Source organism: Thamnophis elegans, chromosome 4 (genome assembly GCF_009769535.1).
Source record: "Thamnophis elegans isolate rThaEle1 chromosome 4, rThaEle1.pri, whole genome shotgun sequence".
Lineage (NCBI taxonomy): Eukaryota > Metazoa > Chordata > Lepidosauria > Squamata > Colubridae > Thamnophis > Thamnophis elegans.
Window position 1 is genome coordinate 74582360 of NC_045544.1, and position 27183 is coordinate 74609542.

Genomic DNA, 27183 nt, shown 5'->3' on the forward strand with positions numbered 1-27183 from the left:
ATTTCCACTGCTATCAAAACTTAATCTAGAATGGAATCGAATGGAAACCAGAGGCTGGAGAATGGAAATTTCAGGAGTCATATAGGGAAAGGATCTTTTTTTTCTCTATTCAGATGGGGAAATTAGCAACACTTTATAATTTTAAGTTTTCCTCACAAAAGGAATCAACAACACTTGAAATTTTTCAGGAAACAGTATCGGAAAAGGCAAACCTATCAATGATGTCCTGTGAATTAAATAAAGACTCTTTCAACACCTCATTGTAAAAGAAAGGCTTGCATCTCTAAAGGTTGTGCCTCTCTATAGAGAATACAATCCAGGCTCAAGTTCAGAGGGAGTTGGTTACCTCTGACGTTGTACAGCAAACAGGGGAGCTAAAAAAAATTATACTAGAATAAGAGGAATTTGCAGGTAGGGCAAATCGATCTATTGGTTCTCATAGTTAAGCAAGAATTTGAACTTAGATGGGCTTTTTTAATCTGATTGACAAATCTGGTTACAAATTTAAGAAATTTTCAAATCTTACTTATAATGAGTTTCTTTTTTAAGGTGGAGTCTCTCTGAAAAATTTGAAATATTTTCCCCAGGTTTCTCACTGCGTGGGCTGAATTTCCATTTGTAAGATAAATCTTCTATGGACCTGTCTTCTGTGTCTGGTCTTGTTATGTCTGTTCTGTCTTCCTTTACTTTCCCAGCCTCTCCAACAATCTCTTTCACCCTCTTTGTTTTGTCAATAGCAGCAAAAGTTTCCAGGGGCTTAAATTAGAATGCTAATTTAATGCTTAGATCAAGCCATGGTTAATTGTGGGACTAGCTCTGGGAAGGTCTGAAATTCAGGTTCAGCCATTCTGCCTTGTTGAGTGGTCAGTTGGGCTTACTCCATCCTTGTAAGACATTATTTGAGGGGGGGGAACAAGGCAGAATATAAATTTAAGCATTGTCTTTTCAAGTATGGAAAGGTTGAAGTCAAATGAGCTGGACTAATTGGCCCTAAATTAATAGAATCTGTAAATATAGCTCCATATTGGCTACCTCATACTGCTCTCAAAAAGAAAAGCCTTCAGGCTGTTCAATGCAGTCGGAGCCAGGTTTTTCAGGAAATCTGGAATGCTTGCAAATTAAGAAGTCTGGAATGTTTGCAAACCCTGTGTGGTGCATACTCCTGGTGTCATCTTAATATATTGCCGAATATGGAGGTTCATGTTTGTTCATATTTATGCTCCAGTTTGGCAAATTCATTGTTTTCTGAAATATTTCTATCCTCTTTTGAACACAAAAGTCCGGATATGATTTGACAATTACATAAAAGCTTGGTGTAGTTTCTACTTCCATCAGTTCACTTGTGAAGGAAGATATAAAATGTTTATCTATTGTAATCTCTCTTTAAAATCGAATTAACTATCCTTTTGATATCCTAAAAATCCTTTTGAGTATTTTGCATTCCTGTACGGTTGCCTTTCTGCCTGCCTGCTTCAGCTGGATAATCATTTTTCTTGTTTATCTCTAATCCTTTTAATATTTCCTTCCTGCCCTTGTGTTACTGTACAGTACTTCTATTGTTTGGCATCAATTTCAGTGTCAGCTGTAGTTGACCTCCAAGTGGAAGAAAGGTGTTTTGTATTAGATTTTAACAATATAAAAGGATGTAAAATTTTAGAAAACACGAAACCATGTTTTCATCACAATATGATGCACACTTTAGTAACTATTAGAGCTGTGGAAATTCTTCAAGAGGTATGCTTCAGAACAAAGGAGTGTAGAGGAAGCTTCCTTTTGATTATTAAACCAGCCATGCTTTTTTCCCAAGGCTGGTGCAGTTTTGCAAATTGCTCCCAGCTGTCACAGTATATGCACAGCCCCTTTGCTTTAAGAAATGCATTCCATTCCTAAGCACTTTCTCCAAAGGATTTAGCAGAGGCTTGATAAATATTGCCTGTTATTACAGGTAATCCTTGATACATGACCACTCATTTAAACCATGAACCATTCAAAGTCACAATGGCCCTGGAAAAAAGAACTTTACAACCTGTACTTGCATGTAAGAGCCTTGCCCCACCCAGCACCATACAGTCTGTAATCACAATTCAGGCACTCGACAACCAACTCATATTTATGACCATTTGCAGTATCCTGCACTCACATGATTGCAATTTGTGACATTTTTTGCTGGTTTCGGGGAGCGGGGGGAGTCCATTTGGGGAAATGGGATTCACTTTTCAACCATGGTTAAAAAATAGTCAAAATCAGGTAGAGTCATGTGAATACTCACTTTACAAGCTCCCTGAAAATTCCAGTCCCAATTGAAGTTGTAAATCAAGGACTACTTGTATGCATATTTAAAATATTAATACAAAATGCTGTGAATGCTATACAGTGCTTTAATAAACATTTTATTTCATAAACACTATGAAGTGTTCCAGGTAATAAAATGTAATATGAAATCATTGAACATCTATCATATTGGCAATTCTAGCCTGTTGTACATTAACTAACATGTCAAGTTTGGTCAAAGGTTTAATTTCAGAGCTAGAGAAAGCAAATTATATTTTACTATGAACACAACTTGAATTAGTAAATGTTAAGTACCATTGTGCCTTTTCTAAAATATTTGATATATTTGCATATAACCTTCCAATCATTTTGTTGGAGATATACTCAATGTTTATTAAGGTTTATTTCCCAATAATCTTCATTGACAGAAATTGTCAGTTGTGATAAGTTATTGGGATTTGTAATTTTTATTTTTCATTGTTCATTCCAGACCAGTTGGATTCTTTGTGCATATGAACTACCATATTTTTCAGAGAATAATACGCACCAGAGTATAAGGCACACCAAGATTTTGAAGAGGCAAATTTTTAAAAAAAGGTCCCAAAAACAGCCAGTTTTTCACGAAAATTGGCCCATTTTTGGTCAAAAAAGGGGCATGCATAGCCTTTAGGAGGCTTTCAGAGTGCTCCTGGGGTAGGGGGGCAAAATTGAGCAAAAATTGACACATTTTTCACTCATTTCTGCCCTCCCCAGCCCCCAGGAGTACTCTGAAAGCCTCCTAAAGGCTATGCATGGCCATATTGGTAAAGGGACGGGGTTTCGGGAGGCAAAAAATGCTGTATTCAGTGTATAAGATGCACCCAGATTTTCAGCCTTTTTGAGAGAGAAAGGTGCGTCTTATACTCTGAAAATACAGTAGTTCTTAATTTAGATATGCTCCAGATATGAATAAACATTTGTTGTTGGTTTTCTTTTCTGTGCTATGCAATAAGAACATCCTCAAAAGTTAGGGGAGAATAAAAATATGAAAAATGGTGATCCAGATGGAGCAGCCCTATGGGCTATGTATTGCTCTCAAGCTGAAAAATGTTTTTTTTTTTAATCATGTTTCCTTCTTTTTTTCTGTATTTTAGCTTAATGTTCCTGTGGATGTTGTCCCAATTTTCATTTCATTTGTATTATATTGTTTCTTGTTCCTTGATACTGTTTCTGAAAGCCTAGCATTGGATAAAGCATTTCTGATCATTATTTCAGTTCTTTTTTGTCGTGTTTGTTGTTTGGTTGGTTTTTACTTTCATGGTGATACTGGGTTTTTCTTTATTTTTATTATTTTCTTCTTTCATTCGCAGCCCATACCATATAACAAAGAGGTCAGCAAATCATGGGCTATTTTTTGCTCCTTGAGGAATACCTTAGAACCTCCATATCATTAACAGTAAAAATCACTAAAAATACAGTAAAGATAGTTTTAAAAAAGCTAGACTTATGATGGAGAAGGAGGTGATGGTTTCTTTCTGCAAGATTAGAAGCAATTTATAAGAGCCTTAATAATCTCCAAATTGCAGACAGGAGAGTGTAGCATTTGTGAGAGACAAGTGGAAAGAGAAAGATTCTCAAGGCAGTTGTTACATGCCTTCAAAACTATAAGGGGCAGGGCAAAGAGACCTTTGAAACATGGAACAGGTAGGACGAAGACACAGTAGTTGACTGCCATGCAGACATAGGACTAACCAATTCAGTAGTTTGCAGTAAAGATTTTATCTAGCCACACTCTGTCAAGTATCTGAGAGATTTATGCAAAGTTCAAAACTAGTTAAGTCTTATAAAGTAGGAGGTTGCAGATTTACAGCCGGTGTCCTTGTTCAGGTAGCCTGATAACATGAAAACCTCTGAAGTACAGTGAGACTTGAACAATTTTGACAAATATAGAAAAATAATTAGCTAAATCATTTTTGAGGGTGGGGGAATCTGTAATCAGTGGATTTTTTTTTACAGTCTTTAGTCTATTCTGTTCCTAAGGTAGCACTTAACACTAATGCAGGATGAAAATAGGGAACAAAATCATAATCAGACTACTAAAGAAGGTAAACAAGCTCCCAAATTTAATTTTTCACTATAATCTTCCCTTCATAAGATGTTATCATTTAGTCATTAAACAATAACAAATAAACAGATCTGTATAACATTTCCAATTAAACATTCTTTAAAGAACTTAAATTGTGAAATTGTTGCTGCATTAAATAAATATTCGAGGTTGTCATGCAAAATTAATTGGAAATAATTAGCTTCAGAATACATGAACACTTCACTAAAATCCTGAGCATTATGCCCCATTAAAAAGTGGCAGGATTTTTCCAGCCCATGCAGGATTTTCTCCAGACTAATGTTTACTAAATGTTTGCTCAGATACGCATGAGCTGCAGATGGTGGCAGTAGAAGGAAGGGTAGGACAGAAAGTTATTTCTCAACCAATAACTGATGTTTGGCTCTGTGGTCAGAATTGTGACTTATGCTCAAGTCTTTGCCTCTCCATTTGTCTTGACTGCATTTCAAATAATTTTAATGGTTCAGCACTGCAAGTATAGACTGCCCCACTAATTATTCCTAATTATTCTACAAGTAAGCATTGATGTATTTTAATATTGTTTATACAGTAATGGGTTTATTAATGTATTGAGTTATTTAAAAAGATTAAATATTGTAATAATTATACTTTTAAAAAATTTAAAAAGACTATGATTCATGTCCTCTCTCAGTTCCAAAGAAGGTTCAGCCCCTTCTCTTGCAGATTTTCTTCTAGCAAGGAAGACAGTGGTGGACATTGCATGAATGGGCTTAAGCTAGTAAAGAGTTGAGTATGTGGGTGGAGAGAGTAGGTTTAAAAAAATAGAATAGCTGCATCTATCATGTGAATTGACAAAAGTGAAAAGAGAAAACCAAGATAATGCAAGATAAGAAACTTATTTGAAGTTTCTCAGAGTTATGAAGGAGTGTCCTGCAAGCTGTGTGATAACATCCAGTGCTGCTAATTATATGAGCATTATTTGCATACCTTTTTACAAAAATATGTTTTATTAACAACAATCACTATGCATAAGAAAAGCTTTTGTTTTCAAGTAGATTTTAAAACACTGCATACTTTGTATGGAAAAGGGAAATGCAATTAATAAGTACTTCTAATACCATATATGGCCAATATTAGATGTCAGCAGAGAGCTCTTCTGGATTCTTGCAGCCAGATGTAATAAGCTGCTGTTTTATATTGATTATTCTTGGTCACAGAATGCCCTGAGAGGTCGATAGAGAGATGATAGACAGACAGATAATTCACAGGTCTGCAAAAAAAAAAAAAATTCTGAGAGCTGTTTTAGTTATTTCATGTAATCTTTATGTTTTTTGGTGCGCTGAATCAGAAAATGACCTCCATTTTGTCATAGGACATTACATGTCCTGACAATTTAAGTAACTATGTTAAATAAGACTATACCTCAAAATAAATGGAAATAGACTTATAAATTAAAGTTTTATTACAATATTTTCATGAAAATCCTTTTTTGAACTGAAATGAGCTCACCTACACACACTAAACTCTATTCTTCTTCCTTGTGACGCTCCCCTTGGTGCATTTACACTTGTGAGTAGCATCTGGAATGTGTCTCTGAAGCATCCATCAGTGCCATCATTATAATGCTCCATTTTCCCTGGTATCTCCTTTCCATCTCTTTAATGTCTTGGTGGAATAGTTCACCTTGTTCCTAACTCACAGCTCCCAAATTTTCAGGAAAGTAGTCAAGGTGGGACTGGAAGAAAAGCACTTTCAAACTCATCAGGCAACCTAAAGCTTGAAATGCTTTCAGCATTCTTCCAATGATCTTTTTGTAGTTAAGATCTTTGTTATTGCATAAAAATTTCTGTACGACTTCTTTAAATGCAATCTACCCTTTTTGAGGATCCGTCATGGTATTGACAAACTCTTGATCAACTATAAGCCTTCTAATGTCTGGTCCGACGAACACACCTTCCTTCAATTTTGCGTCCGACAGGCATGGAAACTTGGTGAACAACTATTTGAAGCATCCCCCATCTCTTGGAAGTGATTTTACAAATTGCTTCATCAATCCCAATTTTATGTGGAGAGGTGGTAGAAGAACTTTATGGGAAGGTACCAAAGTTTCTCGGAGAACATTTTTTTCACCGACTGTTAGCACCTTTGGCTACCAACTCTTCTTGGTCCAGTGGTTTTGTTGGTCTCGGCTGTCCCATAGACACAGAAAACAAGGGTATTTAGTATACCCAGCTTGTTGCCCGAGCAGCATGCACAAGACCTTCAAGTCCCCACACACTTGCCAACCATGGTCTTCATATTTACGTTTACGAAGAACCAAGTTCTTGTAGGTTTCCTTCAAGTGTACGGAATGACCTACAGGTATGGAAGCGTAAAAACCATTGTGGAGTAAAACTGCTTTGAGACTTCTTTTTGAAGAATCTATAAAAAGACATCATTGCTCTGAATCATATTGGATTTCAAATTGACCCATCAGACCTTTGACATCGATGCAATAAACCAACTTGTCTTCCTGGGCGAAGTAAGGAATGAACTCCTTTTCACGATATCTGAACCATGAAGATGACACTTCTGGCAACAATAAATGCCTGCTTTTCAGCCTTGATCCAAGTAACTCAGCAGCATCTTTGGGAAGATTCAAGTTTCTTACCAAATCATTCATCTCCTCCTGAGAAAACAATTTTGGTCTTGTATCATCTTCAAAGTCAGAACTTGATTCGTCATCTGGTTCAGGTATGACTTCACCTTCATCGGAGCTAGGTATCTCTTCCAAGGTAGCAGGAGGCTTTGGTACTGGTATATCTGTGCCATGGGGGATGGGATGAATTGCTGAGTGAAGATTGGGGTATGAAATGGAATGCTTCCATTTGGAATTAAACCCTTTCACATCGCATGAACAAAAGTAACAGTCATCACTATGGTTCTTTTGCTCTTGCCATACCATAGGAATCCCATAACGGAAAGATTTTTTCTCACCCTTGAACCAGTTTCGGAGGTCCTCAACACACCATTTGCACACTTTATGAGGCGCCCAAACTTTATCTTGATCTCCACTTTTAGTCCAAAGTATGCAAAGTATACTTTTTTCACAAAGTCTGTAATATTCTGCTGTTGCTTCAACATTGTATATTCACCACAGATGAAACAGAAACTATCTGGCGAATTAATACACTTTCGCGGAACCATAACATAACGGTTGAAGAATGACGAGCTAACATGAATTGCGATGAAAAAGTGTGAACAGCCTAGAACCAAGAACCTGATGATGATTTGTGCACAAGTGTGGCATGCAGGAGAGAGCAGCTCTGTGTCTATACACGAGATGTCACAGTGCTGCCAACGCCCTCTGCACTGACCGGAGATGCTACTATCTCCCCTGTGTCTCCCTCCCACTGGATTCTTCAGGAAAGATTAACCCCTTCTACCATTAGACACACAGACTTAAAACTTGCTTAGCTTATGTATATATTGCTGACTATCAGATTTACAGTGCTATATTTTTTTTACATAACTCGGACAAACCCTTTAAGGTTTTTTTGGCATTTTATATTTTAAATGCACTTACGTGAATTAATTAATAGTAATTTGGACTTCAAATTTGGTTAAAACCCCATAATATAAAAAAATATGAAAAATTAAAAAAATATGAAAAATTTGAAGACAATTTTGCATGTTGTGGCAAATCATGATGTCTAGAGGTTTTTTCAATATTTTATTTGTTTTCAGCACACCAAAATACATGGAAATTAGATGAAAAGAGTCAAACAGCTTTTTAGTCGCGAACCTATGTAATGTAAGCCGTTTTGTAGAAATGGGAGAAATGTTAGAACAAGATCTGAATCAAACTAGAGAGACTATTCAATTGTTATACTGCACTGGCTTATCTCATTAGCTATTTGTCCTTGCTGTGAACCTTTGATTTTTCAAATCCTGTGAATGTGGAAATGGTAGTAAGGAAATTTCTCATGACTGAATCTGTGGATGCCTCTCTATTAATCCAAGACTACTGTAACAGAAAGTGGTTATTTACTTCTAATCGGCTTTAAGTATTTTGTTTTAAGATGGAGAGTGCAATGTGAAACAAAGGAAAATTAATAACTTCCCAAAAAAGGGAATTAAAATTTTAACAACTTTTATGCTCAAATAAGCAGCATAATTTCTTTCCCTCTGCTGCCATTGCTCAAACCCATTTAACCTGTTAACTTAAAATGATTATGTGATCCTATGGAATGTGACAAAAAGTTATTGTATCTGCTTGCATATAAAAATTACGTTATCTACTTGACTTTAAAAGGTTATTTAGCCTGCCTCAGTTTTTATTATTGGTTTGGTTAGTATTTTTGAGACAGTTTGGTCTGATGGTTAAGGCATCACATAGAAAGCATTGAGTTCTATTCCATGAAAGCCAGCTGGGTGACTTTAGGCCAATCACTCAGCCCAATATACCTCACAGTATGGTGTGAGGAAAATAGTAGGAGAAGCTTGTGTTGGATAAGTTTGCTGCTTTGAGTTATTTCTGAAAATAAAAGCCAGATACAAATAAAAAATATTTTGTATTATTGTTTGAAATAGTAGCTGTTTTATGAATGTCTGCTAAAATGAAAAGTAGTATTCCTTAAAATATTAACTAAAGAACTAATTTAAACTCTTCCATTGGCTGACACCAATATTGTACTGCAGTACTGCAGGCTACTTTAGCTGACTGCTAACTGTGGTTCAGCAGTTCAAATCTCACGGGCTCAAGGTTGACTCAGCCTTCCATCCTTCTGAGGTGGGTAAAATGAGGAGCCAGATTCAGCATAGTTCCCTCAACAATCTGGCTCCTCGTTTTACCCACCTCAGAAGGATGGAAGAACTGCTTAGAGAGGGCTGTAAAAGCACTATGAAGCTTCATATAAGGCTAAGTGCTGTAGTGCTATTGCTGAGAATCCTGACTCAGTTTACAGTAAGACTTGTGCCAACACTCTTTGAAAGGAGCCCCACATGTAGCAAATGGTTGCAATTCAAATAACTCTCACCTATAATCCACCTGGGAAATTATTTTTTTCTTTAAAAAGATGTTAAGGAATAACGTAGTCTTCTCTAAGAAATAGACAAATAGTCCGAATGTGTACAGACATAGCTAGGCTTCTGCCCCTAAGGCAACCAAACATTTTTATAGTTCTGTGTGATCATTGTCTTGGTTCAGGATATCTATTGTAAGAAAAAGATCAAGCAAGCAAACATGCATCTTTAAGGAAAATATGCACACCTCAATTTCATGGGTATTATGTTTATTAGAAATATCCCTTGTATTTATTTATTTTCATGTTCTTCAAGAACCACTGCTGCAATGTAAGTTGACTAGATAGGTGGCATTGGTAAAAAAAATACTTTAAAATATGTGTGCATGACTTTTCATCACTGTGAAGCTTCAGAAATCAAGTAATATCTTCCTGACGTGTGCTTACTGTCTTGCTTTCAGAAGAAAAACCGGACTGCTCTAAAGCCCGTTGTGAAGTGCAGTTTTCTCCACGCTGCCCAGAGGACTCAATTCTGATTGAAGGCTATGCTCCCCCTGGAGAATGCTGCCCTCTTCCAAGCCGCTGTGTCTGCAATCCTGCAGGATGTTTGAGGAAGGTCTGCCAACCCGGCTATTTGAATATATTGGTTTCCAAAGCGTCAGGAAAGCCAGGGGAATGCTGTGATTTCTATGAATGTAAACCAGGTAAGGTATACTCTTCTTTCCTGTTCTGTCCTGGTCAGTTTTGTCAAAGCTTATTTATAATTTAATATGTGTCTCTTTCTACTACTGAAACAAAAGACTCCCAGGCCCATGATGGCAAACCTATGGCATGTGTGCCAGAGATGGCACACATAGCCTTTCTATGGGCATGTGCACCGTTGCCAGCTGATCTTCCACAACTCCAGAAACCCGAAGACCAGCTAGTTTGTTCACATGTGCGTGCCGGCCACCTGGTCCTTGGATTTTCAGTGCACACGTGCATACTGGCCAGCTGATCTGTACATGCACTGGAACGCCAGAAACCCAAAGAGCAGGTGGTTGGTGCACATATGCCAGCTGGTGTTTGGTTTTCTGGTGCATGCGCATGCATGCACACATTCCAGTTTGGGCACTCTGTGCCAAAAAGGTTCGTCACTGCTGTTCTAGGCCAACATTTCCATATAACATTGTTGCTTAAAACAAAAACCTTAATAATAAAGTTCCTGTCAATGAAATGAAGCAAATAGTTCAAAAATGGCTGGCCCTGAACTATGTCAGCATGACTATGTCGGAATTGACAGTCTTGGAGAGGGTCCTGAGAAAGATGTCGGGGGAACCATATTGGAAGATCAGATGAGGTAGCAGACTATTAACCTGTGTGATGGCATATAAATTCATGAGATAGTCAGATGGTCTCTTTATCTTTTATTAGTTCAAAAAAAAAGAGTGCAGTGAGCAGTGGTTGCAGTTGGCTTTGAGATCATTTTTAAAGCAATCTGCATCCATGAGTTAGTCAAATTGAAAAAAGAATCCAGCTACCTATTCTAGTTTTGTGTTAAGGTTACAGAGGGGTTTCCAATGCTCTTGCTAAATGATGAAGGCCCAGAAAAACTGATTAGAGGACTTTGTTCTAAACACAGTAACACAGTGTAATGACTTTATTATTTTATCACCCTTATCTGTATAATAAAAAATGCTGTCTGAAAATTGTACATGGCTAGGTTATGATAGTATTTTTAGTCTGAGAAGTATGTTCAACTGTTCGAAAATATATCATAGGTGTAACCACCGTTGCTTACATTCTGACCCTTTAACTAAATAAAATCTCACCATTAGAATTACATATTTTGGAAACTCAACAAAACTGAGGGGGGGGGGAAAGTAAATCACTGTGACATAGTAGTTGTGGTTAACACTACAAATTGCCATTGAGGAAAATCAAGTCCACTTCAGCCATACGGACTCATTAGGTGACTTTGGCTCAGTCACTGTGATGGTATGTAGTTAAGAAGTGGTTTCCCAGGAAGGAAGGTGTATATTCTAGAGAAGCAAAAGGCAACTCAGTCTGGTTGTTACATGTCAGAAAAGGAAGGTAAAGACAGCCCCTCCCTAATAGTTATGGAATGTATGGTAGGTGTAGATAGTAGAGCACTCAGTTTTGCAAGTTTTTGTCTATAGATATGAAACAGTTAAAGAATTCAGTTTGGAAGAATCTCCACATGTCATTTTTGCTTTGGAGTCTGACAATGACACTCTTTTCGTTCAACCTATTCCACTGAGTTTTTGTTGTGGGAACAATAGGAAGGGGGAGTGCAGTGAATGCCACCTTGAACTCTTAGATAGGATATAAATTTAACAAATTAGGATCAGTGGAAATATGATCTCAAGGAGGAAATGTTCTAGAGGGTAGGCACCATAATAGAAAAAGCTTTCATCCTTACACTCCCTCACAAAAAGCTTCCTGTGTATGCCTCTCCTACCAGATCTAATAAGTAACCCAGTCTCAAGCCATGAAAGGTTTTGAAGGGAACTACCTGCATTTTGTAGAGGGACATGGTGGCTCAGTGACAAAGATGCTGAGGTTGTCGATTAAAAAGGTTGGTAGTTTGGCTATTCGAATCCCTAGCTCTGCTTAACAGAATGAGCTCCCGTTACTTGTCCCAGCATCTGCCAACATAACAGTTCAAAAGCATGTAAAAATGCAAGTAGAAAAATTAGGAACCCCCTTTGCTGGGAAGGTAACAGCGTTCTGTGCATCTTTGGCATTTAGTTATGACCATGGAGACATCTTCGGACAGTGCTGGCCCTTTGACTTTTAAATGGAGATGAACACCGCCCCCTAGAGTCAGGAATGACTAGCACATATGTGGGAGAGGAACCTTTAACTTTACCTACCTGCATTTTGAAAGAATAGTGCTGGCCAATAGCAAATATATATTTACTTTTTCCTTGTTTGTTTTATTGTTATTTTACTTTAGGCTACTAAAGTAGCCCCATAGCAAAATAGGCAGGAAACAAATCCAGTCTGAACATCTAGCTGACTATAGGATGAACCATAATAATAACATATGCCAAATGACCAGTTCCAAATGACTGTCTGTGCTAACGAACTTTACGTCAGCTGAAACTTCCAAATACTCTTCAAAGGCAGCCCGATATAGAGTATATTACTGTAGTCCAGTCAGAAAGTGACTAAGGCATTGTGAACATCTTAGTCCAGGAAAAAGGTGCAATTGGCACACAACATAAAGCTGTCTGACTATAGCTACTATTTTTTGTTTGAACAGAAAAGGAGTCCTGGTGGATCTTCTCAAACTGTTCTATCTGGGGTGGTGCAACCCCATTCAGATCAAAAGATGGGAAGTTCTCAGAACCAGGGATATTTGTTGATATATCATGCCAAAGCTCAGCAATAAATCTCAGATCTCCAAACGCTTAGTTTTGTTATTATTTTCTTATTATTACTCTTATTTTCATATAACAAGAAAGAAGAAGCATGTTCCCATTTTTAGCAGCACTCATTCCTTGTAGCAGATCCTTTAACATCCAATGCAGTATTGTTCCAGAAGCATTTGTACATCTTAAAATTTCTCTATCTGTAATGTTATTAGTAAATGTTCTATCAAGTTGCACAAATTCATCTACTTGCTCTGATTTTTTCCCATTTATATAATATTTCTAGTTGTTAACTCTGTTCCCTTTTCAAAGCATCTTTTATTCATTAATTTTCATATTCATTCAACCTTTCTAATGCTTTCTGCACATTGTTAAGCTTGTCAGCCAACAGCACAGTACCATCTGTATTCAAATGTATAGGCACATTTGTGGTCCCAACTAGCACTTCTCAAGTGACATCCCAGGGTTTCCCTTTATCCATAAATAGATTTAACAGTGAAAGGAAACATCTCATATCCTTAATCTTCTCCGTACTCACTGAACTATTTCATTTATTCTCACACATTCTTTATTTCAATTATATAATGTTTTTAACATATTCACCAACAAGGCGTAATATTTGTGCAAAACATCCCATTATTCTAGCCTATTAACTTCATCATATTAACTTCCCAAAACAAATGTACAATAAGCTTTCTTTCCCACATTTATACATTTCTCAGTGAACCACTAAATCTAGTCTGCACATCCCTTGCCGGATATAAAGCTTCATTGCACTTCCCAAATTTTGCTCATCATTACCTATTATATATTTTTAATTACAATTCTGTTGGACATGTTCCCGAGCAAGCTTAACAAACTTGTGTAGATCTTCCAGCACGGTTAATAGGAACCCAAAACCATGCATCATTTAGCACCTGCATTACAACAAATATGGTTGACACAAATGACTGTTTTTTAAGAATGCATGGGTTGGCTCTAATCTGATACAAATCATCAGTCCAATTCAGATTACTGACCTGACATAATGCAACTATGGAGATCTATTCAAAGGCAGTTAATTTGAAAATAATTGAGTTTGGCAATTCAGTTGTATTAGCCATGAATCAAAAAACTAAATAAAACTTCTCACAGTAATACTCTTTACAGTTATAATAATTCAGCAACTGATTTTAAAATGTGATGTATATCATTTAAAGTTTAAACAGCGATATTATTGATTAAAATCTCAACTTTTAGCAACATGGATAGATTTTCTGCACTTTTAGGTCTCTTAATGATGCAGTCATTGGTGTCCTAATAGAATTTATCCAACATACTGCTTGCTATTCTTTTCTTCTTTTTAACTGTTCCAAGCATTATGGACTTAGAGAATTATGTCTCCACACAGTGTGTCCAAAATAATGTAGATAAAGCTATATAATATTTAAATAACTTGAGCAAAAATTCTGGCTTGATTTGTTCAAAAATTAATTTGTTTATTTTCCTGGTTATATGTGATATTATTTAAAGTCTTCTCTGGCAAGAGTTCAAATAACATATCAATAAATGAAATAGTTGAACTTTATCATTATGCTTCCTAAAAAGAAATTATTTCATTCTTTTCCTTACCTTAATTGTTTCCCACCAGTGTTCAGTGTGGACTGTAGTACAGTGGAATGCCCTCCGGTCCAACAAGTTGCCTGTCCTTTGGATAGCTATGAAACTCAAGTCAGGCTGACAGCTGATGGATGCTGCACTCTTCCCACAAGGTTTGTTATATCTGAAGTCATAGTATCACAGTCAATATATACTGAGGCTAAATTTGTGACAGAAAAAGTCAAGTATATTAGTATACTGATTATTAAGTTACTATGTTAGCTAATATTGGATTTAAAATGAAGATTTCCTAGACTGAATAATCATTCTGTGAAGTGTTAATGACTGTTAGCTCTGGAATAGCTTTCTTTCAGTCCTGTATTTTGAGGAAAATTTATTTTGAAAAAACAAAAATACAGCTTTAATATGAAACTTTTGTGGCATATATAAATATGTGTCACGTTTGATACTTCGGATTACTCTAACATCTTTGAAGTATTATGTTGGCTTATCTTAGTAGAAAGATGTATTTGCAGCAAATCCTATATGTCAAGAAACTATATATTTTTTTTTAGATTAACAGCTGTAAGATATAATATTACTCAAATATAGCATTTCACTTTAGAAATAGTGTGCTCTCTGTGTGACAGATTATTTAGGTACCACTTCAACCATTTGTGGGGTGAAAAGATAATCAGGAATCTTGAAACTGTTCTAGAAACTGGTCTCTGAAATATATGGTTGTCCCAATATTCTTCCTGCCTTTAGCCCTGTTATAGACTCGTAGATTATTCTTAAGTAGAGCTTTGCTAGTACATTTTTTATAGGGAAAAATGTAAGACTGGCTTCTACTGTACAATAATCCTCTATCCCTGCTTCTGTCCTTGTAGTCAAGATGAAGACTTTGTCATCATGAACCTGTGCATACTTAAAGAATAAAGTATTAACAGAGCTCTGAATTCATCACAATTTATTACCCTTGTTTCATTTCATCTAAATGATTTTAAAACTTCAGCCTGGGTTCATAACTGAGAAACATATTTTTTATATATAAATAAAATGAGGTATATTCTATCTTGCTGAGTTTCTTTTTAAAAAAATCTGATGTGCCTTTATTTCAAAATCCAGTAATGTATGAAGTTGCTTCCATTTAGCAATAGCACTAGCACATATACCACTTCACAGTGCTTTACAGCCCTCTCCAAGTGGTTTACAGAGTCAGCATATTGCCCCCCAAAATCTGGGATCTCATTTTGCTGACCTTGGAAGGATGGAATGCTGAGTCAACCTTGAGCTGGTGCAAATCAAACTGCTGGCAGTCAGCAGAATTAGCCTGCAATACTGCATTCTAACCACTGCACCACCACAGGTCCTTAAGATTTATAATATCTTAAGTTGTTTTCAATATATAACCTATATTAATTATCAGTTATTATCATACAGTTTGGTGTTATTTTCAGAGAGCTGCTTTGGTGCACATCCCAAAAAAGAAAAAAATGCTTCTCTCTGATAATTCAGTACCCTTTCTATTAATATTTTTATTTCCTCCAGTGTTGTCTGTATATGTTAGGTGGTATTCTAAAAACTGGAAAGATATCTGCTTGAAAGATGTATTAATCATTCCATGAATTTCATAAATCTATTTGTGTTCCTTTTCTGTAAACTTTTAAATAACATGCAAAGAGCATTAAAAATCTGATATACATCATTTATCATACTTTTTGAAGTAACATATTTTATTAGATCAGTATAAATAGTCTTGCTCTTGATGGCACATTTCAGCTCCACTGATATAGTAAGCTATAATTTAGGATCAGCTTTAGCTTGAATAATTTTCATTTAACGTCTTGTCTTTTGTTTTCCAAAACACAAATTCCAGAAATGTCTGGAGATTGGACAATTAATTGCTAATATTAAATATTAATTTATTTCATTCCGATTAATAAAATGCTAAGCGCATTGCCATTTCCTATGATATTGTTATACTATTCTTCTATTTTTACTACAATGTTATTGTTCAATTAACTATAGAACATGTTATATCTGTTCCTACCTATGCTTTATTTAATCTAAACTGTATTATTGATTTCTTAGCTGACAATATTGGTAGGATTTTCATATGATACAAGTTGAACAAGAATGTCTAGAACAAAGTTTTGATGATGTAGAACTGTATAAGATAACTTGAACACATTCTGCACAATATTATTGTGGATATTTTTAAATGGAAATATTGATAATCCATTTTTGGGCATGTAATGAAATTAGATCTTTCTTTTGCTCACAAAGCAGAAGCCAATTGTAAGGGGGAACCAGGCTATCCCACCACGCTGATATACTGTATGTCATGTAGTAAGGCTCCTGAAATAGACACTGGATTTATTTGTGCATACGAAAATAACTAGAACTATAATTCTTAGATTCTTGGCAGAAAACATAAAGAAAATCCTCTGTGGGGCACAGTGGTAATGGAGGGAGTCAGAAGAAAGGGAAGTCAGGTTGATAGCAACAGTAGCTCAACACTAATCCTATCTTTTTCTATGTGTCTCACAATGTCACATGCTCCAAAGACGCAGAGTTTAATTCACAAAGCCATTTCAGTCATTCTAATGAAATTGCTAAGTTGCTGTGGATGTGCTAGCTGGCCTTCAGGTATAAACAGACTTTGTGCTGACATCTCTAAATAGTATTGTATTTGTGACAATATTGCTATGAAATGCTGATTGATGAGGTTTGAGGCTCAGCAGGCAGGATATTGCATATTTAGCCATAATTGCGAGCGTTATTGCATTGGATTAGGTTTATCCTCAGCACAATCATTTTTCACGCCCCATTTCTTAATAGTTCTGGCCATTTAGAGGTCTTTTTGACCAGAAAGATTTCAAGAATTTAAATTAATATTGTGGAAAGTGCCCAGTCATCAAGCTTAAATTAATTACAAATTATTAGCATGGTAAATATGAATTTCCTTATTAAATATAGGAGGAAAAAAAGGTTAATCCACTTCCATAGATAAATGGCCTCCCCCTGTATTTAAAAAAAAAAATAATGGTCACTTTAATCCTCATCTTTAGTTTTAGGCAATACAAGTTTGTTTCTTCAAATTTGTTTACAGGATTTTTCATTCTGCTAAATTAAAGGATTTGAAAAGGCATTTGTAAATATTTAAGCAACCACTGACATATGCTTTTTCTTTCTAATGCTACCTTGGCTACCTGTATCAAAACTCTCAACCTAAATATTTTTTATTAGTAGATTAAATCTTGACAGTTTAAAGTTAGTTATACAAACACGTTATGTTGAAAAAAGAAACTGTCCAGAAAATGTCTGGGAGTATAGAAGCTTACAAATCTATGCAATTTCCCATGCTGAACAGTCTTACGCAATTTAAAGTATAAATGGTAGAGAAATTTGATAGGTATGTTGATGATGTAATTGGAAACAGTAGGAGGAATAGATAACTTGATGACCTCTCATACCTTATTATGCATTTCGTGTCCTTTAAACCTAGAACCTGCTAGTGGGACTAAACTGACTGATTTCGAGAACCATGCTTGTTTCATTTTTTTTTATTATAGTGCTTTTCCCAACAACTGTAGATACTAAAACATTAGTGACTTTTTAACACATTTTGGTCTCCCCGGGCTACAATGGGATTTGGAACACCAGTCTTCAGATAAAAGTTGAGCATTGTCCTTTGAACATTCTTTTTTTAAATTGTGTTGTGTTGATAACAATCATGTTGTCCTTTTATTATGTAACAGGAAAACCATTTGGCTTTCACAATTTGCTTTTTTTCCGTTTGTTTTTCCCATCCCATGTGTTGCTTCACTTATTTATGGAGCTTTCAATGCTTCGGTTTCAGGTGCGAATGTCTCTCAGGTTTATGTGGTGTTGCAAAATGCGAGCCAGGCTTCATCCCCCAAATAGTGTCACGTGGAGACGGAACACCTGGCAAGTGCTGTGATGTCTTTGAATGTGTCAATGGTATGTTATGTTGACAGTGTATTTGGACTAAACATTTTGAGATACTAGTATATGAATAATATTGATATCTTCCTTACTATGCAGCAAACAAGTAAAAAATTATGTCTAAAAATGTAATAGGTCCATTTTCCTCTCATAAAATTTATGTTGCAAATCTTTTGTACATAGGTTAAAAACCAACATTTGCATTACTGTATGTTCATTTCTTTACATCATATGAACTCATGGACTTTAGTTTGCTTATAAACTCAAAATAGTGTATTCTGAGGAGCATGCTGACACATATGATTGGAGTTTTGAAAAAGTATCCTGCCCGTAGTTTCAGCTAAAAGAATAAGCCACAGGGAAGGGTGTGGGGAACAAAAAGTTTTAACTAAAAGATTTGTGTTTTTGTGTTGTGACATGAGTCAGATCTTGCACTACTGATACAGATCTTTCTGTGGGATTGTTTCCTGTATACTCTGGTTAAAGCTCCTGGAATGTTTCCTGAGGCAGGAGACATCACCTCTGCCTCTTTCTTAGGAAGAGATCGTTTTAAAATATTAAACAGTATTTCAGACAAGTTTTGTCTTAGTAGATGTCAGTAATCACTTAATATGTATTTATCAAAGTGGCTAAAAAATATAAATGTATTTTCAAACTACAAAGCTTTAGCTAAAGAGTTCCATATAGTGCATTCTACTCCACAGTAGCTGAAGAGAGCAGAAATCAGAAATTGTTTTGTCTTTGTTTTGATACCTGTGTTTCTGTTTGTACATACATATTTATACGCACACACTGTGCACATGCCCATATACTTTCTGATTTGCCACTGATGGGGGGCAAGCAGTCCCATTTGAATGTACAGGTAATCTTTGCTTACAGATCACATTTGAAAACAGCAAATCTGTTGCTAAGTGCCAAGTTGCCAGGTGGAAAATCACATAATCACAATAGTCTTAAAGCCTCATTTTGAATTCAGTCATTAAGTGAAACATCACATGGCTATAACTTGTGATTTTATTCTCACCTTCTCCATTTAACTGTTTGTGTCAGCCAGTTGCAAAGCAAACAAATAGCAATCATGACCATGGGACATTCTAGTGGTCATGAATGCAAAGATTAGTCACAACTCTTTTTTTTACACCAGTGTAACTTTGAATGGTTGCTGAATGAGGCAGTCGATAAAAAAGGACCATTTGAATAATCATTCCAAAATGGGCTTATCAGAAAATGAGAACATATGCATGTGAAGGTCTCCCAACATTCCCACTTAATGCCTCTTGCTGTAGAGAAAATAGTTTATTGTGAAATTAATTAAAATGATAATGTGAATAAGTAGAAATAGTGACATCACATTTTAATAGAATTTATTATCCGCAAAATGGAGTTGCTATGTAAAATTACTATTAAGACCCAAAATGCTTTTGCAAATGCTCATCCTTTATGTCAGTATAGCATGGTGAATAGCAAGTAAAATTGGATTTATGGTAATCTTATCGGTAATCCTGGGCAAAGAAAATTATTCCAATATTAATGAAATTATAGCGTCAGTTTGGGTTAGTAGTTAAGACACCAGGCTAGAAACCACAAGACTGTGACTTGAAGGCACATCATCACAGTCATCATCAATGAAATTATAAACTGTACAAGCATCAATACTGAATATCTTTAAATCCATAAAAGGTATTTAAATTTTAAAAGTAATTTAAAATCATTTAATCAATTATTAATAACATTCATTAGATGCAAATATAATTTATGCAAGCAATTAGTTCTAGATTATAAACTGAAACATCTTACATTTTTAAAAGCATTATGCTAACTAATCACCTCAAAGCTGTCTTTTTTATTTGTATCAAAAACTATTACTTTATTGGAATATAATATACACAGGAAAATAAAAATAGTGGGAAATTAGGGGAGGGAAAAGGGGATATGAGAAAATGTGGAGTAGAAAGGGAAAAAGAAAGTTTTGGCTTCCAGCTCTTTTTAGCACAGTAGAAAATAATCATATTACAACATAAACTTTTTACTTTTATATAATAATATATATTATAATAAAGGCTGTCTTGAGTATAAGACTTCAGAAGAGAAAAAATTAAAGCATACTACACTGACTATTGTTAAATCATACAATATTTAAAATACTATTCAAAATGCTGCATAATTTTTTCAAAGCACATAAGCATTAATATAACTATACAAAGAAGTAGATAGCTATAGATGAACCGATGCAGTGTTTTTTGTCTGACTCTTTTAAAGCTGCCCCAGAAGTATCTCTGTAATTTCTTGGTGTAATAATAATAGTAAAGAAAGCAGTTAAAGAAATGATAGTAAAGAAATCAGTTATAGTCCAGGATTTTTTATTAATTAATAGTAATTCCATTGGTATGATATTTGACTATAGAACAGATGTAACACCTGTAAATAGCAAGTTTATTTAAATTTCTTTTCCTATTTTTTGCTGTAACTAGTTCTAATAGGAATGTTTTTTAAACAAAATTGCAGTACTAATCTAAGAAAGCAAACTGATGGTACAACAAGCTCAAGCTGTGCATTTTCCATTGTATTCTGGTACTACTAAATACTTTGTCCTTTTTTGATCATTTATTTGTAGTTTGTATAATATTGTCAATCAGAGCCTCTAATTGGATTACAACCAGTATTTATGAAATGATAAAAAAAATGGGTATTGTAATGCTGGGACCATAGGCAACCGTTATATGTATTCTTCTGTCTTTGAATTGTGGGAAACAATAGGTAGTATGTTACCATATTTTGACATTTTTCCTGCAACTATATTTGTCTTGTCCTTATGACCCTTAAAGAAAAAAGTCTATTTGCACAATTAAAGATTTTATGCTGTATTTGATATGAAGGCAAGGTGTGTACAAGCCTGGCTGTTCATGTTACCTTAGAAATTATGAGTCTAATAATGTTATAACTTGTAAGATCAGTTCCCAATCTCATTGCATAAAAATATAAAAGTAATAGTCGTCATCCAAAGAGGACCATGCTCTACACCTGAGGGCAAAAACACAATAAAAATAAATATTACAGTTAGCTGACCTTCTTGAGATCCTCAAACCTGCTCGAGTTTAACAGCTGAACTGTTCAGGCCACTCTTGTGTATTCCCCTCTATCATCAAGCTAAATTTGGAGAAATAATGGCACAGATTTCCATTACCCTCACCTTTCATTATAGAAAATATAAGTAGGGAAAGTTAGTCAATTACACTGAATGTCTACTTCCGACTATTAATTATTAATAAAGAAGGCAAGGAATGTGGTACCTGTTGTATTTCTGTTTCCTGGCCAGTTGGAAATATTTTTGTGATAATAGTTGTATGATTTAGGCTTTGCAAGATATGCTATTGTACTATGCATACTGTACTTTATGGCATACTCTGATGTGTAAATACAGCCAATGATAGATTTTTCAATAAACCTTTCCCTTCCTGGGGAAAAAAAAGCATAGCAAAATTCATAGATTTATTAATTACTATTGATCATCCATTCCTTTACAAGCACTACAAGTGCCATAAAATCTTTTTCTTATACAATGAAGATGCTCTGAGAAAGAATTGGATATAATCAACATCGGTTAGTTGTTGTTATATATTTAAATGGAAAATACCCCAGAATCTCTGAAACCAAAAATCCAGTTTAACAGATATACTGATTCTTGTCTGAATTAAGACTAGCTAATTGCACAAAACTCAATTTCAGGAACAAAGCCTTCTAGTGTTTAATGTTGTGCAACATCTCCATGAAAAATACCTTTTCCTTTTTTGCTATTTTTAGAAGTGAAGCCAGCGTGTATATTTAATAGCGTGGAATATAATGATGGAGACATGTTCCGAATGGACACTTGTCGGTTTTGTCAATGCCAAGGTGGTGTATCTATTTGTTTCTCCGCACAATGTGGCGAGCTACACTGCGATAGATACTATGTACCCGAAGGAGAGTGCTGTCCAGTATGCGAAGGTAATTTCTTTTGTCGCTTGGCTTCAGGAATTGATGAACATTAAAAGCTAAATATAATATTTTATAGCAATAGTTAAAAGTTGATATGAAAGAAACTTGACATTGATCCAACTTAAATGAGTTTGGTTATTTATATATTTAATACATTTACAGTATTTTTCAGAGTATAAGATGCATCAGAGTATAAGACGCACCAAGGTTTTGAAGAGGCAATTTTTTAAAAAAAGTAGGTAGGTAGGTAGAGTGATAGAGAGGGAGAGAAAGAGAGAGAAAACAGAGGTAGGTAGGGAGAGAGAGAAAGAGATTAGTTAAGTAGATAGGTAGATAAAGGGAGAGAGAGGGGGGTAGGTAGGTAGAGGGATAGAGAGAGAGAATAGAGGGATAGAGAGAGAGAAATAGAGAGAGAGACCGAAATACAGTAGATAAGTAGGGAGAGAGACAGTAAGTAGGTAGGTAGGTAGGTAGGTAGGTAGGTAGGTAGGTAGGTAGGTAGGTAAAGGGATATAGATAGAGAGGGAGAAAGAGAAATACAGGAGGGAAGGAGGGAGTAGGTAGGTAGGTAGGTAGGTAGGTAGGTAAAGGGATAGAGAGGGAGAAATAGAGATAGAGAAATATGGTAGGTAGTGAGAGTGTTTGTGTGTGGGTAGGTAGGTAGGGGGGTAGAGAGAGAGAAATGGAGATAGAGAAATACAGTATATAGATAGGGAAAGAGAATAGGTAGGTAGGTAGGTAAGTAGGTAGGTAGGTAAAGGGAGAGAGAGAGAGAGAGAGAGAAATACAGTTGGTAGGTAGGGAGTGTGTGTGTGTGTGTGTGTAGGTAGGTAGAGGGATAGAGAGAGAGAAATAGAGAGAGAGAGAAATACAATAAATAGATCGGTATTTCTGCTGGCAATTGATTAATTCTCATCAATCAGCTTTCCAAAAGGGAGAATAAAAGTTTTTGCACTCTGCAAACCTCCCCAAAACAACCTGTTTTTCACTAAAACGGGTCTGTTTTGTTTTTTAAAAAAAGGCATGAATAGCCTTGGGGGGGGCTTGCAGAGTGCTCCGGGGCGGGGGGGCAGTGAGCAAAAAAGGCCTGTTTTTTGCAACATTTTTTGCATGCATAGCCTTATGGAGGCTTATAAGTGCTGCTGAGGGCTGTGGGGACCAAAAAACGGCCCGTTTTTTGCTCTTTTCTGCCCTCCCAGCCCCCAGGAGCTCTATGAAAGTCTCCATAAGGCTATGCCTCGCCATTTTGATGAAGGGGCGTGGAGGCAAAAAATGCTGTATTCAATATATAAGATGCACCAAGATTTTCAGCCTCTTTTTTGAGGAAAAAAGGTGTCTCTTATACTCCAAAAAATACGGTATATGTAAATGTATATGCACTATTGTCATTATGCACAACTCTGATTAATAGTGCAAGGTTAATTGTAATTTGATATAATCTCCTTTGCTCAAAACACATTTCCAATAAAATCATATTTCTGTTATTTTCCTATGAAAATAGACTACATCACGTTAGGTACTACAAATAATTAATTGTCATAGCATTCAGAAGAAGTTTTTTTGACAGCTTTAAAGTACAGGTAGCTGTCAATTTACGATCACAATTGAGTCCAATTGAGACTTTTATTAAGTGACTTTTGCCCCAGTTGTTAAGGTTATCATTGCAGTTGTTAAGTTAGTGACACAGTTGTTAAGTGAATCTGGCTTCCCTATTGACTTTGCTTGTCATAAGTTCCCAAAAGGTGACCCCAGGACACTGCAACTGTGATAAATATGAATCAGTTCCAAGCGCCTGAATTTTGACATTGTGACCATGGGAATGTTGCAATGGTTGTAAGTGTGGAAAACGGTCATAAGTCACTTTTTTTTCAGTTCCATTCTAATTTCGAATGGTCACTAAACGAACTGTTGTAAGTCAACAACTGCCTGTACATAGCCTTGAGTTGATGAATTCTGAGAACTTCAACCCATTGTTACGAATATGGAATATTCATTAATCATTGTAGCTGGATTAAACTATTTAAGCTTTGTTTAATTTGCTTGTTTGCTTTCAGATTCCATTTCTCCAATTAGCAACCCTGCAGGATGTTATGCTAATAGTCAGATTCAAGCGCATGGTGACCGCTGGAGGGAAGATGATTGTACTTTCTGTCAGTGCATCAATGGAGAGTCCCATTGTGTGGCCACAGCCTGTGGACAAAGTTGCTTGAACCCTGTAAAGGTTCCAGGAGAATGTTGCCCAATGTGTGAAGGTCAGACATGAAAAAAATTAATTATCTGTCTTTTTGTGGGGAAGGATGGATAGCTTTGATTATAGTGTTCCTATTTTTAAAAACATAACAAAAGCCCTTCCCTTATCTAATAACAGAAGAACGTGTGCCATCAGCTTTAACTGCAATGAATAGAACTTGTTTTGGAGCAGAGTAAGGTTTTGTATGACTGCATTAGACATTAGATAATACAGGCTGCTGCCGTATTATCTGCAAAACAAAGGGGGGAGACATGACATTCTTTGAAAAATCTCTACATCTGTAATTAATTTACAGATTTACAGAGCATTTCTTTGTGCCAGTTTTCACTATATAGTCATTTTTTCTCACTTGGTAGAGTTTCAGACCCACTTTAATTTTATTATTCAAACTTTTTTTCATTTTGATCTACAGCTTTCATGGAATGGGTGATGATAATACATTGTCATGTGGGTCAGTCAGATATAATCAGATAGCAGCTCTGTCTTCCTCCTGCCTTATTTGTAGCGCTCAAGCTACAACTATATCTTCAGAAACCATTCAAACATACAGCGGTCCTGATTATGTTTGGTTCTCAGAATGGCAGCCATCTCAGTACCTTCTACAATCATGTGATCACAGTCTGGCTGCTTGGCAAAGTGTTCACCCTTATGACTGGTTAACAAATGCCTTGCAATCACGTAATCACCATTTACAACTTTTCTTGCCTTGTGTACCCTGTGTCAGGTGCATCTCCTATACCTTTCCCGATCTCCACAGTGCCATACACATTCCCCTGCACACTATTCAGGACTGCCCTCTCACACCATCTCCAACCCTCCCCAATTACTCACACACCTCTCCTATACCCCCTTAAGACCTTCTCCATCCACTTACCTGGGATTTTCTATTTCCCGCTGGCTTCCCCACTGACTTTGGTTGTGGGAAGTCAGCAGGAAATTGCTTTACCTAAACACCAGGGGAGTGTGTGTGTGTGTGTGAGAGAGAGAGAGAGAGAGAGATTGAGAGATTTATATGCTGCCCATTTCAGTATCAAGCAGCTCTGGACAATGGCAACCAGGCTTGCAGGGATTGTCATTATTAAGTGATGTGGTTTTTACCAATGGAAATTCCTTTCTCAATTGCTGCTGTAAATCAAGGATTATCTATAGTAGGTCTTTTGGATCTTAGATACTAGTCGGGTTGGGTACTCGTGCTTCACTACAGAACCATGTGATCAGGCTAGATAAATTGACAGTTAAAGCTTGAACATTAATGAGTAGTTACCATCGGCCTCCCGATGGTCTATATATATAGACTAGCTGAATGCCTGTGCTCCACTACAAAACTATGTGATCGGGCTTGATAAATCGACACTTACAGCTTGAAAATTAATGAGTAGTTACCATCGACCTCCCCTCTCCCCTTCTTTCCCTCAGGTATGTCCCACAGAAGCTTCTCCTATCCCCTTTGGCCCCATTGATCCTCTCCTATCCCCTTCTCTCCCTCAGGCTTACCCCACAGAGACCCCACCTATCTTATCACTTTCTCTCCCTCAGGTTTTCTCCACAGAAACCCCAGCTATCTTATCCCCTTCTCTCCTTCAGGCTTGCTCCACAGAAGCCTCTTCTATGTTATCCTCTTCTCTCCCTTTGGGGAGTTTGTAGTTTGTAGTTTATTGGGATTTATATGCCGCCCTTTTCCCTGAGGGGACTCAGGGCGGCTTACAACCACAGGGGGGGGGGGGTGCAAGGTCAAAAACAAAACAATATGTGAACAAAGAAAAAATAGTAAAACACAACTTTCATTCAACAATCAAACACTCGGGCGGGTGAATTGGAAGCCTATCCCCAGGCCTGCTGGGAGAGCCAGATCTTGAGGGCTGCGCGGAAGGTCTGGATAGTGGTGAGGGTACGGATCTCCATGGGGAGCTCGTTCCACAGGGTCGGAGCAGCAACAGAAAAGGCTCTCCTCCGTGTGGTCGCCAGTCGGCATTGACTGGTAGATGGGATTCGGAGGAGGCCCAGTCTGTGCGATCTAATTGGTCGATTTAGGGAAGTAATCGGCAGAAGGCGGTCTCTCAAGTACTCAGATCCACTACCATGGAGTGCTTTAAAGGTGGTCATCAGTACCCTGAAGCGCACCCGGAGACCAACAGGTAGCCAGTGCAGCTCGCGGAGGACAGGTGTAACGTGGGCGAACCGCGGTGCGCCCACTATCACTCGCGCGGCTGCATTCTGGACTAGCTGCAGTCGCCGGAGGTGGGGAGGGGGAGTAGAACTTCTAACTCCTTACCATTAGAGTATGCTAATAATAATAATATAAGAAATACTAAAGATCTGATGGTCATTTCAAAAAAAATCTTTCTTAGCAAGCACCTAGAAAACAAGAGGAACATACATGCCAAATTTTAAGTTTGTAGGCTTTATGGTTCTGGAGATTTCATGATGATGCATGAGTGGTATTTCACTTTTATATATATAGACTAGCTGAATGCCTGTGCTCCACTACAAAACTATGTGATCGGGCTTGATAAATCGACACTTACAGCTTGAAAATTAATGAGTAGTTACCATCGACTTCTCCTTTCCCCTTCTCTCCCTCAGGCTTGCCCCACAGAAGCCTCTTTTCCTCTTTTATCCCTTCTTTCCCTCAGGCTTGCCCCACAAAAGCCCCATCTATCATATCACCTCCTCTCCCTCAGGTTTGCCCCA

General features: G+C 36.6%; 1 protein-coding gene across 2 annotated transcripts in view; it reads left to right on the top strand.

The window, feature by feature from the left end:
• CRIM1 (cysteine rich transmembrane BMP regulator 1) overlaps nucleotides 1-27183 on the top strand; it is a 137246-nt gene that overhangs the window by 75294 nt on the left and 34769 nt on the right. For both annotated transcript variants that reach the window (XM_032215339.1, XM_032215341.1), the window contains 5 exons: nucleotides 9801-10043; nucleotides 14347-14467; nucleotides 18160-18281; nucleotides 22068-22250; nucleotides 24296-24493. In XM_032215339.1, coding sequence (XP_032071230.1) covers nucleotides 9801-10043; nucleotides 14347-14467; nucleotides 18160-18281; nucleotides 22068-22250; nucleotides 24296-24493 — 867 coding nt within the window. The remainder of the gene's footprint in view (nucleotides 1-9800; nucleotides 10044-14346; nucleotides 14468-18159; nucleotides 18282-22067; nucleotides 22251-24295; nucleotides 24494-27183) is intronic.